This window comes from Taudactylus pleione, unplaced genomic scaffold (genome assembly GCF_031769625.1).
Source record: "Taudactylus pleione unplaced genomic scaffold, aTauple2 ptg000230l, whole genome shotgun sequence".
Lineage (NCBI taxonomy): Eukaryota > Metazoa > Chordata > Amphibia > Anura > Myobatrachidae > Taudactylus > Taudactylus pleione.
In genome coordinates, this window is record NW_028284632.1 from 7486165 (window position 1) to 7506944 (window position 20780).

Here is a 20780-nt window from a genome sequence, read left to right on the forward strand (position 1 = left end):
AACCACTCTAGCGGTAGGTGCACGTGACAGTGAATATGCGGTTGGAGGTGAGCGGAGGGAAATAAGGTGTAATTTAGTACTGTAGCAATGGCCACGCCCCCTCCTTTATGTGGACACACCCTCTATCCTGATAAGCTGGCATGTTGAGAGCTGTGTTGGTGGGTTTATGACACATAGATTGGCACATAGATTACCTGTATGATCATGTGCTATTTTCATTGCTCTCTTGAAACGGTATCCATGTGGGCTCAGGTTATTGTAAATAGTGTCATTATGATAGATAAAATGACGAAACCTGTGGTCTATCAGGTAAGTGATATCATATACAGCTTTAACATAGGCATTTTCACTGCAATACAAAAAAAGACAAAATGGAAGGTGAAACAGCTAATAGATGCAAACATATAAATATATATTATAACTATATGCACTGTACAGGGACGGACTGGGGCTGCTGATCAGCCTTGGCAGTCTCCCCCTGCGTGCGCTGGGCCATGCCACGAGTTACGGGGGTCTGGCTTTGCGGCGCGCACCCGACTCTCAGTACCCCAGGCGAGCAGAGCGTCGGGTGACGGAGCTGCTTGGCCAGGGTTTAACACCGGACTGGCCCATCTGGTCATCGCCCCCCCTGGTATTCGTCAGAAGTCCCAGATGGGCAGCCCGGCCCTGGCAATGTATATATGAGACTATGGGGTCTATTTATTAAAGTGTGTGATGGATAAGGACCACTTTGTATCACAGTTTATCATGGCGATAGAAAATCACCTATCACAGCAAACTATCATTAAAATTTCGGTAATGGCTAATTTACTGCTTCAACAGGCCTGTCATGGGGTCAGGGAATACGTGCAGGTGTCACCCAGCTAGCCGGTTCTCCCATGCACAGTGGTACTAAAAGCCCAGACTTTTCGATCCACTAAAAAATAGATACAAATATAAAAAATGAAATAAAAAATAGTGGGTGAGATGCAGCAAGGTGAGAAAAATGCAGGTTTGACCGCATTTCTCATATGCACCAAGCCCCGGAATGCGACGCACTCCTGGGCTTGGTTGCAGTGGGTAACGCCACCTTGCTGATGTCATTATCCATAGAAGCCTATGGGCTTCATTCCGCAGAGTGCTGTGAGAAGGATCCAAATGGATACCTCGCAGCACCCCCGCGGAGTGCATCATTCTGCGCATGCGCAAAAGGATGCCAGAGGGGCTTCTGGGTCTTAGACCCGGAGATCCCTCCATCGCAAATGGCCGCTCTGACTGAAAAAGGGGTCCTTTGCGGTGATCGTCATACATACTGGAGTTACCAACATGAATGTGAAGACCGGCGGAATGCATCGCATCCCAAGTGCGACGCGTCACGCATCCCGCCCACTATTCCTTATTGAATGAATACTTTATTCAAATAATAAAGCATTTTTCATTTATTGTTTTTATATTATCACCATCTTGGGATCTCTGTTAAATAGGCTTCCGCATGCTTTTCGAAGAACATGGAAAAACTTTGCTGGTGAAAATCACTGTGATCACTGGCATTACCTGCTTAATATTGGAAAAAATTATTTATGTTATGTCACAGAGACCTTATATTTAGGCGTACATATTCGTTGATGGCTTTGACTAAGAGATTTAAAACGCCAAGCAAGTCTTATTTACCATTTATTTCTATCATTCATATCTACTGATGATCATTGGCTTTGATAACCAGCTGGTTAGTAAAAATAATAAATATACCCCCTAGTCTTAGAAATAAAATGATCATACGTATCTTTAAATGTATAGCATATATTAGTTTGCAACATATACAATTTACTGATATGTAGATAGAAATAGTAATAAAGTTTCATTCAATCAAAATCATACGAGTCCTAAATGGATCATTTTTCTTTTTTTTTTCACAAGCCAATGACTTGAAGGGCTCTGCTGAAGAAAAAAAGTATAATTGTATATACACGGGACAAAATAATATGGAATGCAGAAAGACAAGGTGGTATACTGTAAGTTCAACGAAGCAGGACATGAACATTCGTGTAGATGGTGACACTAAAACTAGTGATGGTCATTGTGAATATCTGAGGTATTGATACATTGCAAATTTGTTGAGATTAGAGATGAGCGGGTTCGGATTCCAGAGTTCTGAACCCACCCGAATATAGCATAACCAAGTCAGATCCAAGCAGGCTCGGAGTTTCCCGCCTTACTCGGATCTCGAAACAGAGGCAAAACGATAGAGTCTGAAGTCTCGCGGTTCGCGAGCTTTCGTCTCTATGATCAATGTAGTATATAAGGGACCACGCGACTGACGCCATTTCACTTCGGCTGTGGAGACTGAACAGGGAGGGTGGGTAGTGTAGGGCTGGGAGAGGTGCTGGTGCTATCTGCTGTGTCCTGGGCTGGTGCTGATCCATTCTGGTCACGGTGATGTCACTGTCACTGTGCTGTCTGCTGATTCATTCTGGTCTCTGGTCACGGTGCTGTCACTATCACTGTGCTGTCTGCTGATCCATTCTGGTCTCTGGTCACGGTGCTGTCTGCTGATCCATCTGGGCTGTCTGCTGTGTCCTGGGCTTGTGCTGTGTCCTGGGCTTGTGCTGTGTCCATGTCTGGGCCCAAGTTCTGGACTCCCAAAAAAAAAAAAGTCAACAAAAAAATAATCAAAGTGTCTTTTATATTTTTCTGTGTGTGCTCGTGGGTGTTAGGCTTAACCGCAGTAGCGCACAAGAGCCAGCCAGCAACGCACGTTGCAACAACCTTGTGCTGCCCGACTACAGTCGTGCTCCAAGAAAAAAACAAAAGTGTCTAATATTTTTTCTTCTGTGTGTGCTCGTGGGTGTTAGGCTTAACCGCATTAGCGCACAAGATCCAGTCCAACTCCAGTCGTGCTAAAAACAAAAAAACAATTAAAGTGTCATATTTTTGTCTTGTTTGTGTGGGTGGGTTTTCGGCTTAACCGTAGTAGTGGACAAGATCCAGAAAGTAATGCAAATTGCAACCTTGTGCTGACAGACTCCAATTGTTCTTAAAAAACAAATACAATTAAAGTGTCATATTTTTTTCTTGTTTGTGTGGGTGGGTTTTCGGCTTAACCCCATTAGTGGACAAGATCCAGCCAGCAACGCAAGTTGCAACCTTGTGCTGCCAGACTCCAGTCGTGATCAATCGTTACTCTGGGGCCAAGTTCTTCTGGAGCTGACAAAAAATATAAATCATCATTTGTCGTTTTTTCTAATATTTTTGAGTGTGCGCACGACTGCACGTGTGTTAATTTTGTAACCGCACCTTGGCTACACTATTGGTGATTGTGACACTGCTTCTAGACTGCAGAAAAAATATGGAGGGCTGTCACATGACAGGAGAGCAAGAACCACATGTTGTAGCTGCCGGCAGCAGTGCAAGGCCGTCAACTTCCTCGACCTCTAGGAAGGCCCATGCCCCAGGGCTTAAGTCACGCCATCGATATGGTAGTAATAGTAAAGCAGGTTTTACTGAAATTAAGAAAAAAAAATTGAAAGGATATTTGACTTTAGATAAACAAAAAATTGGCAATATGCCATTCACTACACGAAGTGACAAGGAAAAGATAAGGCCTTGGCCTTCTTACTTTATGAAGAAGACTGCTGATTCTGATAGCCCTTCTGCTTGTAGTAGTAGCGGTGGTGGTGGTCCAATTAAAAATGTGAAAATTGTTAAGACAGCTCCGGAAAAACCAACTGTGTGCCCTGAGAAATCGAAATCACAAATCCCCGAGGAGAGTGCAAGTGTGTCCGCGGTTGCCATGTGTGAGCCCGACCTAAATACTAGTGTACAGGAGGATCCTCCAAGTTCCAACATTTGTGTGCCCCCTGTAAATGTGGGGAAGGGCGTCAACATCTTGCACACGTAGTCACTGAGGATGCTTCTGTGGAATTGCACATGGAGGAGGAGGATATTTTGGTAGTTGAAGGTGCTAAGGATGATGAGGATATTGATGATGAGGATGTTGATGCCGAGGATGTCCTTTGTGTAACTAAGGCAACAGCTGTTGCCCATGGTTTGAAAAAGCCAAAGCCCATTGTTGTCATGCCGGGACAAAAAAACAAAAAAATCTACATCTCACGTGTGGAATTATTTCCATCCCGATCCGGACAACAGTTGTCAAGCCATATGTGCCAGTTGCCATGCAAGAGTGAGTAGAGGGAGGGACCTAAACCACCTAGGAACCTCCTCCTTGTTACGTCACTTGGAGCGCATTCAAATATCAAAGTGTACGTCGCCAAGTTCCAAAACTCAAAACGTAACAAGTCCAGTGTCACCTACCTGCTACCTCTCTGTGAGATCCAAGCACCTTCGATCTCCAACACCAACACCTGCATCATCATCACGGTACATCCTCATTCATGATCGGAAGTATTTTAAAAAAATAATTGACTATTAAACAGTCCTTTGATAGAGGAAGTAAGAATAACAGCTGTCACCCAGTTTCAAAGCGGATCACTGACGCCATGACGGCTGTGCTAGTATTAGATGGTGAAATAGTAATAAATGAGTATGATAGTGTGGAGGAAGTGCAAAAGGAGGATGAGGGGGAAATTTGTGTCCTATCTGACACTAATGTGGATGTTGATGATAAGGATGTGGTTTGCGTAAATCAGCCGTGGCAGCAGTTCTTGCTAATGAATAAGAGAAAGCCAGAAAAGCAATGTCTTGGGTGTGGAATTATTTTAATCTAAATTCAGCTGTGAAGGCATCTGTTCCATTTGTAAAGCCAAAGTTAGCAGAGGAAGGGACGTTAACCATCTAGGCACCTCCTCCCTGTTACGTCATTTGCAGCAAGTTCATGCAATTTGTTTAACAAAATTATATTTTGTAAATTAATAACAAGCAGTCCAGTATCAGCTACCAGCAGTTTGGACCATAACATGCAATCTCCACCACCAACACCCTCATCATCAACCTCCTCCTTAATAATTGAAGGTAGTCCTTCCAAAAAATGTTTTGTGGGGCCCAAACAAACCAAGGAGTTCAGCCACGATAGTGTCAGTCCTAGTGGCTAAAGTGCTTGGTTTGTTAAACTGTCCTTTTTAATATCCCATGTAAGAGTGGGTGGGAGGGACAATTCCATCTTGCACCTCTTTACTTTACATTTGGCACAATTTGGGGCATTGCCGACTGACATTATTATAGTTTATTAAACTGCCATCCTGTCTGCCACTGCTGTGTGGCAATGTTTCATAGATGTCTGATATTTTTTTAAACTGTCGTGCGTTTGTGCCGCTGCTCTGTTGCTTACTTTAGCCAGCCAGCCTTTGGCCTATATTGGTGAAAAATAGTGAAATCAATATTGTGAGCTGTGAGGTGGTTAAACATGCCTAGAAATGCCTGAAAATCACTGTTATTAAGGTTAATAATACTGTAGGAATAAAAACAGGTCCAAATTATGTGGCTTTAGCTGTTTTTATGATTTTTTAAGAAAAAATCCAGATCCAAAAACATGAAAACAAAACACGGAGGAAAAAAATCCAAAACCAGATTCAGATCCAAAACCAGGGGAGATCCAGATCCAAAACCAAAACACGGGGGTCAGCGCACATCTCTATTTGAGACATTGCTTCTTTTTCAGGTGGAACCATGGGTCGTACATGACTGAGTGGCAAAAGAGAGTCATTGTTTTTGGCCGAGAGCATGGCCATAGCCTAGAGGAGGTGGCTGCGTTTGTTGGTGGGCCCTCTAAGACAGTGAGCAGTATCCATCTACAGTGGAAGAAGCATGGACACCAAGAATCTCAGCGGTGGAACAGTGGCCAAAAGTCAATCATAACAAATCGGGAACGCAGGCAATTAGGGTGCTTAGGAACCACCAATCGGTTCCAAACGCGTCAGGAACTGCTCCAAAAGCACAATGCCAGACCCAGCCAAACAGTATCAGGTCGAACACTTCAGCGCGAACTGCATGGGTTACAAATTTTTAGTCATATAGCCCGGGTGCGTCCCAGGTTGACAACCATCCAAAAGAAACAGTGTCTAACATGGGCCTAACAGCATCGTCACTGAACCATTGAACAGTGGAGGCGCATCATATGGTCTGATGAATCCAAATTTTCTTATATTCCAATGAAGGCCGCTCTAGAGTAATGAGGAGGGCTTGGGAAGCATTCCAACCAGACTGTATCCAACGAGCTGTGCGAAAGGATGTGGAAGTGTCATATTTTGGGGGTGTAATTCAAGTGCTGGAGCCGGACCCTTGGTCGAGGTGTCCAATATCATGAGCAGTGGACTATGTAACATTGTTGGATCATGTAGTTTTGCCATTTGTCCAGTCTCTGAAAGAGGAAGACCATCTCGTGGATACACTGTTTCAGGACGATAACTGTACTGTCCATTGCGCTAGGATTGGTTTTCAGAGCACCAGACTGACGTTCCACATCTCACGTGGCCCTCCAATTCGCCAGATCTCAATGTTATTGAGAAAATTTGGGACATGTTGGAACACGCTGTGAAGAAGAAACACAAACACTCGCCGAATTTGGCTGCACTGAAGGACCAATGCGATATAAATGTGATCCAGAGTCATATTGATAGTATGCCTTGGAAAATCCGAGCTGTCATTAAAGCAGATGGTAATGTAACTCCATATTAACGTCTAATGTGAGCATTCTATATTATTTTGTCTGCGTGCACATGTGTCTGTTTAGTGAGTGTACAGTCCCATCAATCCTGTTAATCACAATGCACTGAGAGTGCTATATAACACATTGAAAAATACCTGGGGACTGTAATAAAGTAAAAAGTACAAGTGTGTAAAATATTTTTCTGTCAAATTGGCACTTTAAATCTTGCTGCAAAATGTATTAAAAATATGCACTTTGACAGACTGGTAACCCTATTACGTACGGACTATGGGCCGATGGTTGGCGCACATCTCCAATGTTTTGGGTCTGCGCATGTGCAGAACGGATCCTGCAATCTCGTTCGCTGCAGTGTTTGGGAGGTGTAGCAGAGGCATGACTGGCCACTGTTCCTGGAAACAGGGGCATGTCACCCCGTTTTCTGGGAGGGACGAGGCCAGGGTATGCGTCGGTGGATGCAGATTTCCTGGCCTCGCAAGTGACCAGGACCCGGTCAGGCTGCTGCAGCTTCCGCAGCCTGGCCAAAGGAGCAACCACCTTGAATGATGGTCACGATGGTTGCAATGGTGATCCCAGGCCGTGACAACGGTCGCAGAGCTGGGATTGCAGATGCAGCAAGGTCCTGTCTCTGTTTCCTACACACACACACCTTCTGCTGCATTAGCAGATTAGATAGACAGAATTGCACATGCGCTTGTATGAGGTTCTGCAATTCTGTCCACCTCTGAATCAGGCCCTACAGTGTGTCAGGAAATCCAGGACACATTGGAAATGCTGCCTATACCTATCACAGTTTACCTGTTCATCTGGCAGTCGCTATAGTAACTAAAGGCACATTTCATGATGTTGTCCAGGGTCATGAGGCTGGCATCATTGGAAATCTCCACCGGCTTCTGATCTTGGAGGCGCCGTTCCCATTTGTCCTGAAACAGGATATTCATTAAAGGGGTAATCCAATTTTGGACAAACCTCCTAGTTAGCTTCAGGAACCCCATGTTTGTGGAGAGGATAAACTCGCTGACACACCCAAAATTAACCAGTAAAGAGATGCATGTGCAACTGTGCTAACAGTATGGGTAACGGTATCAGTGTGTGCAGACTGAACCTATCCTGGCTGTTCCTAACTATTTCGTGCCCAGATGCAGAAAAACTTCAGTTTTGCTTTTATGTTCCCTGGGTCATTCCATGTCAAGTGGTCTCCACACCTGACCACCTCCAGTTTTTATGACATTTTAGATCAAGGTCGGCATATATGTCACACTGACTTTGGGAAAATGTTAGTTCGCAATGTAATAGTAACAAAACTATGGCCCTCAAAGTGGGGGTGGGTGCAACTGTCACCAACTCCACAGTACACAATCAGGAGGTGGGGATCTTCTTCAAAATTGGTCCACTTGACATGGAATGATACCCCCCCCTCCCTCTTTGAGCAGAAAGTGCAGAACGCCCAGTGGTAGGGTTAACCATCGACGGCTCCACGATAGTTGATTTTGAACCCTCGGGTAGAAATCATCAATTGATTAGCCCAGAGGTTCCCAAACTCCACCATTACAGACCAGGTATTAGCCATTGATGATTTGTTCATGCACAGTCAGTGCCTGTGCATACTGTGGAAGGGATTCGCCATTGGGTTCAGCCATTCATATTTTACCATCGGTGGCTGGCCTTCAGTGGTTGCTAAACCATCGATGGTAGATGGCCAACCCTACCCAGTGGAGCATAAGCAATGGGGGCTGGCCAAGCAAGTTATGTGAGAGCAGGGAATGGTGTCTCTCTCTAAATATGTTGTGGTCCCTTTCAAAAATATTCTCTGTTGCTCCTAAAATTCTATTTAAGCCTCTGTCTGTCAATCTGTGACAAGTACAGTACTTATAATGTGGATAAGAATCTTTATCAGGTGGAGAGTTATGGAACAAATCATTGTGACTTATAATATATAATTCATTTGCAAACAGTACTATTGGCTAACAATTATAGAAACAAGTCTTTACCAGCATGACTTTAGTGCCGTCGGCCATCAATGATACATACGGCTTCAGAACATCATAGTGAAAGGCAGGAGTCAGCAGTTTCCGGAGTTGAAACCACTTTTCCCCCGAGGAAATCAATAGTCCGTCACCTAATGTAATTTACATACATATTACTATTAAGACAAGAAAGTTAGTAAGAAAGTTAAACCAGTCTTCATATTGATATCTGTGATTACGAATGCATTACATTTCTCCAGTGAAAAATGCACCCTTCCCTAATGTTCAAGTTTGTCTCAAATGAACGGTGATAATAAAAGGGACAGTGACACTAGGCAGGTCATTAAAGGATGTAAAAAATCAGTTTTGAAGTGCTAATGTGGGCTTGGATCCTCCATGCGCCCTAATTTGAGACTTGGAGGTATATTTACCAAAGGTCGATTTAAATCGATTTTGATCGATGTAAGATTGATCAACATTGATGTTGTATTTCTGAGGCTAAATCATACATTTTTAAGTATTAGTAAATCTGTGATTTAACCCTAGAAACACATTGATGTTGAAAGATTTTCATCGATTTTAAATATTTTAAATTCAACCTTTAGTAAATACACCCACTGGGTCTGATTTTGAGTCAGATGCAAAGCTGCCCAAGTGTGGAAGTCTGAGGTAGCCAGATTTACAACCTGATGATAATGCATGTGTCTATTTTTTTTCGTATGGTTGCACCCCCACTATGTTTCCATCCTGCCATCATTAGTTTCAACACTTACAGCCCCACCCCATGCTCGGTCTGAAACATACTTCCCTACTTAATGTTGCTCCTCTCCGTGTATCTAAACGCTTATGGGGGGAGAGGCTCTCACGCCATTAGGCCAATTGCATCATTAGACCCATCGCGTCATTAGACCCATCCCGTCATTGGACCCATCCCGTCATTGGGCCCATCCCGTCATTGGGCCCATCCCGTCATTGGGCCCATCCCGTCATTAGGCCCATCCCGTCATTGGGCCCATCCCGTCATTAGGCCCATCCCGTCATTAGGCCCATTGCCGCAAAATGACACAAATGGCAAACCTATGATGAAGGGGCGGGGATAAAATGACATGATTCACTTCATTTTAGCACCTCTTCCTCCTCACGGACCTGCGGTTCCTCGTATTATCTTCCCATCCTGTCCACTTCACAAGGAAGTGAGCGGGATGCGGGTGATCCACCCACTCTTCCGGGGGTGCTGGGGACTACCCATAAAACAGGGATTCTCCTAAACCTTCCAGGAGAGTAGGCAAGTATGGTCTGAAACAGGCATCCCATCTCCGTCTGCACACCCCAAGCACGCATAAAAGATGAGGAACATACCCAGGATACTCTGACACTCCCCAAGATTAAATAGGTGATTACTGTGTGTCTGCACCTGGCAGCTGCCCAAAAATTGCCCATTTCACGGACGGAGAGACACACAGAGTGGGCTGTCTGCTCTCGTATCCTCCATCACAGTAAGAATGGCACGGTGCATGTGCAGTGTGTGATTGCTTTCTTAGTCGCATGCACGGTCTGCTGTTAATTATGAGATTCGTCTGCTTTTTTACTTACATTTGACCATACTTACTGACTTTTGTAATCTGCTCGCCAGTCGCCAGGATATGCCCAGAGAGCAGACACAGCTGGCCACTTTGGGGGGCGGGGCTGGGTTACCTTTGTCATTAGGCCCCGCCCCATCACAGCAAACTGCTGCAAATCGCAGGAGCATGAGGAGAAGGCGGGGCTAAATTGTTCGGATATGCAAAACATTTAGCTCTGACCCTCCATACGGAGCCATGACGCACAGCATTTATGCCGCGAATCTCTGCAATTTTCTCCCCATCCTGCCCCAAGTAAGTATGCATTTCACTCAGAATCAGGCCCTTGGTGCACAGGCTGCATAGATGAAGGATTGGTCAGAAAAATGGAGTCCTTCATTAAGTACAGAGCAGAGCTCATTTTGTGCAGAAACAAGATGACATGTTTGGTGTATAGGACACATTGGCAGGGACGTGCCTATACATGGTTATTCCCACTCCACAAAAGGACGTGAATTCCAGAAACAACTCAGTGCTGGGGAAAGATAATGAATAAATGATTCCACTGACTGGCCAGGCACAAGCATTTTCCTACACTTCTGATTGGCTGGCTCGTGATGGGAAGGGGCAGATTCCTTGATGTGTGCTGGGTGGACTATCCAAGTGCACTGCTACAAAACCAACGAATGGTGGGTCTGATTTCAGAGATGGCAGCAAATGCCGTCGCTGCTGCAATCCCGTACACAGCGTTGTGCTAAAATGTGCAAATGTTGCAGCCGCTGGAATTTGTACTGAGACGCCCACCGGTAGCATCGCAAATCCGCCGCTTGCTCAGAAGGGCACAACCATTGGACACACATCAGTCGGTCATCGGACTTCTGAGTAACCCTATGGTCTCGCAGAATGGCCGACGGAACTAAGATGGCGCAGCCTTAACAACATACGGGATTGCAGATGTAGGCGGTGACACGCCCCCGAAATGGTAGTGACACGCCTGTGTTTCCGTCGCCACTGCTCTTTATTTCCACCAAAGGTTCCCTGCCTGTCAATCACTTTGCAAATAAATCCTCACTGCGACCGCCATCGCAGGACCATCGCGGCACATGTCATAGCTGCCAATATCCTGGCTGCCCCTTCCGGGAGGGAGCAACCAGGTTGGCTTAGTAGGTGGGCGGGGAAGACAAAAGGGGGCATGGCCAGGACATTACGTGCCATTTAGGGGCGGTGCAAGGGGCGGAGCCACGTACTCAAAACCAAATAAATGCTTTCACTCAATATTAGTGTCTGCCTCCCCGTATAACTTGTGGATGATGGCGGCAGTGCGTCTCCGCTGTATGGCTCTCCTCCTGAGTCTGGGGAACCACAGTGTCTCTACAGTGGCTGGTGTGGTATCCCAGCACTGATCGCATCGGGTCCTCCCCGTGGGGATCACTTGCCTCTGGTTACAGCCGGTAATAGCCACTTGATACTGGATGCACACTGATGGACCTTGGTAAAAATAAAGTCCTCCAATAGTACAGGTCCACACAATGTGACAGAGCAGGTATGTCTGGATTGCCTGGATGCAGTTTGTGGATGGAGCCACGTACTCGCATCATTTTGGTACCGCCCCCGCAACACAATGCCGAGATTTACAGCATTGTAGAACAGGGGACTGGGTCATAATGACGCGATTCAGCGAGATTCGCGTCATCAGTCCCCCCGCTGCGAGTGTAGGTATTTCGGGGGGGACTGGAGGGGCCGGGAGGCATGCCTACTTTTCCGGGGGGGGCGGAAAAAAGTGGCAACAATTCCTGTAGCTGTATACACTTTACACACTAGAAACAAGCAGATACAAAACGTTGCTTACACTAAAGCTGGGTACACACTGGGCGATATATCGACCATTCAATCAAATGGGCAATATACTGCGAGCGCGTCATCGGGTGTGTACCCTCGATATGTATGTGACCAACGTCCTTCACAGACATATCGCATCTTCTCTGCAGCACTGCAGATGGGCGATATATTTGCAGATACATCGGTGCATCTGCTGGTGTGTATGGGCTGTCAGCCGATCGCCCGTACACATGCTGCAGGGACCCGGCGGTAAGTGACAGCTGGGCATTTGAATTGCCCACCAAGTTGTGATGTCAGGGAACCTACATTGAGCGGCCAATCGGTAAGTCTCAGTGTTCACTCTAGCTCCGGTGGGCTAGAGAGGGCAATTATGTGTGCCCGAAAAGGCGTGGCCATGAAAAGGGGGCGTGTCTATAAGAAGCGTCCCCTTTTCGTCATACTTGGGGGCGTACCCGGCACTACGGACACGCCGGGCAGCCCCCAAGCGCTGCAGACAGGGAGAATAGATACCGGGCGCATGCGCCCGGCATCTATTCTCCGGCGGTGACCGGGTCACCGCACATTTCTACACCCGCGGGACACTGCGTCCCGCGGGTGAAAACGGCACCTGCAAGCTGTGAGGGCAGGGCGCTTTTTGCCCTCCAGAAGGAGGGCAGGGCGCCGCGCCCCGCTAAAACAGCCTAGCGGAAACGCTAAGTCTGTATATTGCCTAAAGCCTGTATATTGCCTAAAGTCACATGCGATAAAAATGCGAAAAATGCAGGAAGAATAATCGCAAAAGCTATAATTTATCGCATTTTCATTTACGTCACCTCAACATTGATACATATGGCCAAAAAAAATCTAATTCTGAAACTCAAACACAGGCATTAAAAGCCTGAAAATCACAGGTCTCTATTGCGAATAATGATACATATGCCCCTGAATGTGAGGAAGGAAGGAGAGGTCAGAGTCATGACCCCCAGAACGTGCTCCTAATGATATTTTGGCCTCTTAGTGAGTACGAGTCAGAGTCTATCCTAATCCTGTCATATGGCGCCAAGTCAGAAAGCACAGATCCCAGTTAAAGGAAAACTACAACATAACCGATGAACCAATAAACAAAGGAAACACTATCTCCCCGTTTGTGTGATTGTATCAGCAGATGATACAGCGTACAAAGTCCAACCCTGAGACAAGAGTAACTATAGGGCACTCTGATGTGGTGTGGCAGAGCTTATTCCTAGAGCAATATACTGTCTGACATGTGTCTGATTAACTATGTAAACATTAGGGCTAGCTTTGGGACATCATTTCTCAAATGGCAGAATCGCAGTGGATATTATCATTTGTGAAAGTCAATCATTATTATTTTTGAGAGCCAAATAAGTGGGATGGCTGTATGATCCCGTTTCATCTCGTCATGTTTCACATTTTGATTTTTTATTCAAAAATGCTGCGTAAATCCTGATGCTTTTACAAAGAATCAGAGAATATTTAATCATTCTCATCATTCCCTGACCCAGTGGATCTTAGAGGGTCATTCAGACCCGCTCGTGAGCGGCAGGACGCTCGCAAGCGGGTCGATGTTCCCCCACTGCGCATGCGCACGACGGAGGGAGCTCCGTCGTGCGCATGCGCGAGACCCGACAGCGACAGGCTCTCCATCGCTCCGGGTCTCGCACCAAAGGGGGCGTGCTGTCGATGTTGATTGACAGCATGCCCCCTTTGGTGGGCATGCCTGCCAGACGGAGGCGTTCCCATGGGAACGCCTACCGTCTGAAGCCGGCACCACTGACATCACTAGTGATGTCAGTGGGAGTGATTTGGGCTCTGATAGAGCCAAAATCACTCCAGGGCTTGCGGCAGCGAGACCCTACCGCAGGGTCTCCATCGCAAGCCCGATGGTCGCGATGGTCAAGACCATCACGACCATCATCATGGACGCTCGCATATGCTGTGGGTGGTCAACCACAGCTATGCGAGCGGCCAGGAGGCCGCTCCATTTTCAGGGAGGAGGGCCCTGATTCAGAGCGAGCGCTCTGGTCAGAGCGTTCAGCTCTGAATCAGGCCCTTAAATACAAAATGTAATTCATACTGCAGGATGAAACTCATAATTGGCCACTAGAGGGCAATGCTACAATACAATATATAGGGGCAGATTTAAACCAAAGTAATGGTGCGGATCCGCTTATAAGCAGAGAAACGAGAGCACGATTACAACATTGTAATCGTACTATCATTTCACAGTCTGTGATATGCCTACACTGAACGTTCAGTCGTTCAGTGTAGGCAAATCCATCATCCCCGTACATGCTGAACCTGACGTTATCGTCAGGTTGACCAACATGTACGGGCGATGATAAATGTAAAAAACGACCAGCGGGCACGTGCATCGCTGATCGGTTTTGACATTTAATGCCCGATTTGCATCCGATTACTGAGCGATTGCACGATTACGATATCGTAATCGTGCAATCGCTCAGTAAGGTCGTGTAGTGGATACGCACCTTTAGTTGCAGCTGCTGTTGCGCATTTTTCTGCCTATTACAGTATGCTGATTCTGCTCGCACCTCTATAGGCTATGAGAAAAATCAGCCTTCTATAAGTCACTGGTACAGGTCATGGAGGCTTGAATCTGCCCCATAAAGTAGAGGGTGAAAGATAATATGTACAAAATCAGCAGCAATCAGCATCCTCTATCTGTATCAACTGCAGTTTGTTACTGTAAAATGTGATGTCACAAAGTCACACTTGTCTGATGATGACAAATGATGTTGGAAAATGTACCAGTATAATATTACAAGTTTAAGTTCAATGTATAAGCTCCCTTTAAACAAACAAGGTTATAATAAATAGTGGGCAACATATTCAGAGAAGAACATGGAAGACCCCGACCACAGACATACAATGCATTTGGTAGATTTGTACGTGTACAGTATATTACCCACTTAGTTTTAAGCCTAATTAAAAGTACAAAAAATTTAAATGAATTTATTACATACCAATCCAAGGGAGTATAAACCTATAGGCCACATCGTCCTTGGGATCTGAAAAGATGAAGGAGAAGATAAACTACTGCAATGTTACAGGTAATTTTTTATAAATACAATTCGTGTTAGGTAACGCAACTTGTACAGCAAAAGTGGATGGCAGATGTGAATTTACACATTTTTGCATATGTCTGGCCTATTCTCAAATGCCGGGTACACACTACGCGATGTGTGCACCCAGCGAAGGGACGACACAATGGAGCAATACTGTCCGTACACACTGCACGATCAGGGTCGGAATAAGGGGGGGGGGGCGACAGGGACGGTTGTCCCTGGGCCCCCACACACGGAGAGGCCCCCACTACATACATGCCGACTATCTGGCTGCCCCTTCTGGGAGGGAGCAGCCAGATCGGCGTTACTGGGGGGGCGTGGCCAGCAGACGGGGGCGGGGCCGACAAGATGAGATGTTTTGTGGGCGGGACGTGGGCGGAGCCACGCAAACGTGTCATTTTGGCCCCGCCCCCGCTGCACACTGCCGATATTACAGGCAGTGTGAAGCGGGGGGCGGTGCCAAAATTACGCGAATCGCGTCACCGCCCACCTTCACTGCCGGGAGACTGCGGTGGGACAGGAAGGGTCAGCGGCAGGCGGGAGACTTGCCTGCCATCCCGGGAGGTCGGGAGCGGCACCCGATTTTCGGGAGGCTCCCGACCAAATCGTGAGGGTAGGCAAGTATGCCCCACTAGCAGCGGTGCAGCCTGCACCCGCCGCTAGTGTCCCCGCCGCCAGTGTAGTGTAGACCGCAGTGAGCGTGGCCACACTACACAGTGACATACACACAGCCGCCGGCGGCAGCTGTGTGTTTGTTAGAGCAGCCGATGAGAGTCAGACAGACTCTCATTGGCTGCTGTGTCAACGGAGGGAGCCTGCTGGAGCTCACTCATGAGCTCTGCCTTCCGGCTCCCCCTGCAGCGAGTGATGATGGAAGAGCCGGGACTCGGAGCAGGCAGCGATGGTCGTGTCAGGGGCGGGGATTCAGGTAAGTTGTGATTTTTTTGTGTGTGTGTGTGTGTGTGTGTGTGTGTGTGTGTGTGTGTGTGTAAAGGGCACTGCATAGGGGGGGCCGCTACAGGGGGCACTGCATAGGGGGTCTGTTACAGAGGGCACAGCATAGGGGGGCCGCTACAGGGGGCACTGCATAGGAGGGGTCACTGCATAGGGGGGCCGCTTCATGGGGGCACTGGGGGTTGCTACTAGGGTCAATGCATAGGGAGGACAACTACTGGCCCCACTGTATAGGGGGGGGGGAACTACTACTGGGGGCAATGCATAGGGGTGGGACTACTACTGGGGGTACTATAAAAGGGGCACTGCATAGGGGGGGACCACTACTGGGTTTGGGGGGCACTATATAAGGGTCACTACTGGGGGCACTGTATAGGGGGACCACTACTGGAGGCATTATATAAGCACTGCATAGGCGGGACCAGTACTGGGGGCACTGCTACTGGGGACATTGCATAAAGGGCCCCCACAAGTTTGTTGCCCAGGGGCCCCCACAGACCTTAATCCGGCCCTGTGCGCGATATGGTGGAGTTCAGCACCATGTGTCATTCCATGCTGCATTTAGCAACATGGTGTCATTGGGATGCGGTCGCCGGTCACAATCCCAACAGCGGAATGCCGGCTAGGGAGTTATGATAGGCGTGGAAATACCGACGCCTATCATAATCCCGATGCCAGAACGGCAAGGACGACATCCCAAATGAATGTAAGTCCGGGGCGCCCTTAGCGTTAGCCACGGGGGGGGGGAGTGGGTCAGGATTAGGGAGTCTAGTGGGGTTAGGGTTAGGTTTTGGGGGGAGAGATTAGAGTTAGGCACCCCTAGGGGGCAGGGTTAGGGTTAGACATCCCCAGGGAGAGGTTAAGGTTAGGCACCCCCCAGGGGCGTTTCTAGAGAGGAGGGGGCCTGTGTGCACTCCCCGCGTGAGGCCCCCTCCTCTCTCCCCGGTGGCCGGCAGCCGACTGACGTGGCTAGCCAGTCACTGGAGCCTTAGTAGACTCTGTGCACTAGAGTGTGCCTAGAGTCTACTGCGCATGTGCAGAACACCAGAAAAATTGCCGCGGCAGCCATTTTCCGGTGTCCTGAGCAGTGCTGACACCTGACGTGGGACCACGGACAGGCAATTCTAAAATAATATGGGTGTGCGGTGCGGGGCCCCCCTGGACCCGGGGGCCCGTGTGCCCCACACACACTGCACCCATTATAGGTACGCCACTGGCACCCCCCAGGAGGGTTAGGATTAGGGAGTCTAGTGGGTTTAGGGTTAGGGGGGGACAGATTAGGCACCCCTATGGGGCAGGGTTAGGCACCCCCAGGGAGAGGTTAGGGTTAGGCACCCCCTCTGGAGCGGGTTTAGGGTTAGACACTATGGGGGAGGTTAGGGTTAGGCACCACTAAAAGGGGGTTAGGGTTAGGGGTGAAACAGGGGACGTTAGGGTACTTACCTGCTTCTGTCAGGATCTTGATCCTGTCGGGCAGCCACTGCCTGGATTTGAACCGGTGGCTAAATAGCCGCTGGCATTCCAATCCCATTCTGATGTCATTCAATACATCGTCCCATCTGCTGTGCAGCACAGCACATGGAACAATGCGACGTACGACCTGCAGGCATGCGCAATCGGGTTACAAACTATGCGATCAGCACGATATATCGTTCCTATCTGTGTCAGAACAAAATATTATGCAAAGGATCGCATAGTGTGTACCCAGCTTAAGTTGTACGGAACTTGGACGGATCTGTCTGTCCATGATATTGTGTGTTTTAGGGTATAACCAATGTGAGCGCACGGAACTGCCCTGACTAGCGAGTATCACGGGATTGTTGTGGGTGTGTATCAGAAGCTCTGTGCCATTCTCAGCCCTGCGTGCGGGGAAGAGAAGCCTGTGTCTGACGGATCTCCTGCACCTAGTATGGGGCTGCTGCAACTGCCGATACTGATAATGGTTACGTGGTTGGAGGACAATCAATACTTGCCATGGGTTTTCCTCTTGCAGAAGCTTGGTGGTGTGGTATAAAAGGTCGACAGTAAAAAGGTTGACATTCAGAAGGTCGACACAAGGTCAACTGGTTCTGAATGTCGACGGTGAAACTGTCGACATGTTCATTCCGTTGACCGTCATTTTTTTTTGTTTTAAGCCTAAACATAACCCTAAATCTAACCCTAAACCTAACCTTAACCCTAACCCTTAGCCTAAAAATCATGAAAAAACAATGTGAGGTCATTTTAGTGTTGACGTGTTAAAGGTTCACTTGTGTTGACCATTTAACCCTGTCGACTTCAATACATGTCTACAGCATGATGGTTGACCTAATGACCATGTCAGCCTTTTGACTGTCAATATTAACAATGTGTCAACCTCCTGAATGGCAACCTTTTTATTGTCGCCCAATCGACCAGTATCCGATGCTTGGAGCCGCGCATTAGCTGTACAGAATCTCCCATCAGCATCAGACTTCCGCCACTACAGGTACTGTGCATCCAACTCAGAATCAGCCACTACTGTATTGCCAGTTACACAATAGACGATGTGCAGGGGCGTATCTATAATGGGTGCAGGGTGTGTGGATCACACGAGCCCCCCTGGTCCAGGGGGCCCACAACGCACACCCTGCACCCATTGTCTTATACTTAACTCTCCTAGTAGTGCTGCTCTGCAGCGCCAAGTCATCGCTACAAAGCAGCAAAAATCACTGGGAAAATGGCGGCGCCCATCATCCCAGAGACTCACACATGCGCAGTAGACTCTGGCACTAAGCCAGAATCTACTGCACCACGAGACCAACGGAGACAGACAAAACAAGTGTGAAAACGACGGTCAACGACTGGTCCATGCTCTTCAGAGATTACAATAGATTAAGCTGATTTTATGTTAATTTAATTATATTTTTCCTTTCAAAACCTCCTGAAATTTGCAGTATTTACTAATTTTGCCTAGTTTTCCCAAAATGTAATTCTAACAGAGAGGAGAAAGAGAGGAGACAGAGGGTCTATTTATCAAGCTGTGAAAAGCGTGGAGAAGTGAACCAGTGGAGAAGTTGCCCATAGCAACCAATCAGCTCCTACCTATTATTTTATAGACTGTACTTGATAAATGCTACTTCAAAGCTGATTGGTTGCTATGGGCAACTTCTACACTTTTCCACTTCTCCACACTTTTCACTGCTTGATAAATAGACCCTTTAAGGGTAACTTTACTAAAGTGAGGGTTTTTAGAATTAGAGGTGTTGCCCGTAGCAACCAATCAGATTCTAGCTATCATATTTTAGAAGTTGCTAATTAAATATTAAGTGGTTGCTATGGGCAACATCTCCATTTCTAAAAACTCCCACTTTAGTAAATATACCCCTTATTCAAGTGTTGCACAAAAATAAGGTGTTTGCCAAATAATGAGCTGACTGTGAACCTGAGCTGTATGCTATCACATTTACAGCTGGGATTTCTCATGCAGCCAATGTGTGAAAATATTAATTTGTCTGCATACAGACTTCCTGCCTGAGCTAGCGGACACCGTGACCTGTGATACCCCATAGAAAGGACATGTGTAAATATGACTATGGTGGTCAGAACCACTGTGGAAGAAACACATGTACTCCTATCTCCTATGTTGGTATGAGGGAAGGTTTTGGTTGGCCACATGCCGGCTGTGCGGTGTCTCACGGCCTTGGCGGCAAGGATAGAGGCTCGCAGTGCTGGAGCTGGGCTGAACTGAGGTAGCCTTCTGAAGGGAGAGGAAGGCTGTGTGCAGGCAGTGACTGTGTATTGTAAACCCCATGGTGTGACAGGATCCTGCAGTCGAGTGACTGAGACCTGGAGGTGGAACGAGGCGGAGCTGCAATACAAGTGCTGGAGGCAGGGCCGCCAAGAGCCGTGACGTGCCCGGGTGAGAGGGGGCGTGGCCTAATCGTGGGAGGCGTGTCCACGTCCCCTTATGAAAGAAAAACAATAAAAAAGAAAAACATTTTAGCAGCGCCGCGCTGGGAGGGGGCGCCGTGAGCTCCTCAGTCTGGTGCACAGCCAATGGGGGGCGCGAACAGCATGATCGCTCCCCCCCATAGGCATAGGAGACTGCTCCAGCTACTGCTTAGCAGCTGCGTGTAGTCTCCCACTGCAGCCCAGCACACAGCAGCATGTGCTTGGCTGCTGTGATGTAGGAGGGAGGGGGGGCGGAGCTGAACCCGGGCCCCCTACGCGCCTTTCCAGCAAGCCCGGGTAATTTGTACCAGCCCCCCCCCCCTCTCGGTGCCCCTGGCTGGAGGTGGTCAGGAGGCTGAAGCTGCCGGCAGAAGATGCTGTCTGAACCAAGCCAATACTGACAGGCAGCAGCAATGCTGTGGCACCGCTGAGAGACTGAGGGCCTGATTCAGAGCCGGACGCTATTTGCGCTCGCTCGTTCAGAAAAAGGAGCCGGCTCTTTGCGGTCTGTTGACGCCTCTATGTCTGAGCGAGCGAACGAAACATGCGCTCGCTATTTTGTAAAGACGCCCCCTGGCCGCTCGCATCATACGTCATCTCCGCTATTTATTAGATTAAACGAGTACATCGAAAAGGCGTCTGCACTGCTCGCAGTGCTTGTGGTAGGATTTTCCTACCGCAATCATGCGAACAGTTCAGGCTAAGAGACAACCAAGTGACGTGGTCGTTGACGCTGCTTTGTTAATTATGCACACCCTTAAAATGCCCGTTTTTGACCGTTTGGCACGCCTGTGTTCGGATCTCCACTCCCCGTTTTCAAGCACCTTCCCCTGTTACCACCCACAAACGCCTCATCCTGTCACTC

General features: G+C 47.8%; 1 protein-coding gene across 1 annotated transcript in view; it reads right to left on the reverse strand.

Annotated features, from left to right (window-relative positions):
- LOC148516952 (cytochrome P450 4B1-like) overlaps positions 1-20780 on the reverse strand; it is a 55284-nt gene that overhangs the window by 27183 nt on the left and 7321 nt on the right. Inside the window, exons 3-6 of the mRNA XM_088479354.1 lie at positions 14948-14992; positions 8590-8717; positions 7397-7521; positions 195-349 (exon numbers count right to left, since the gene is read on the reverse strand). Coding sequence (XP_088335480.1) covers positions 195-349; positions 7397-7521; positions 8590-8717; positions 14948-14992 — 453 coding nt within the window. The remainder of the gene's footprint in view (positions 1-194; positions 350-7396; positions 7522-8589; positions 8718-14947; positions 14993-20780) is intronic.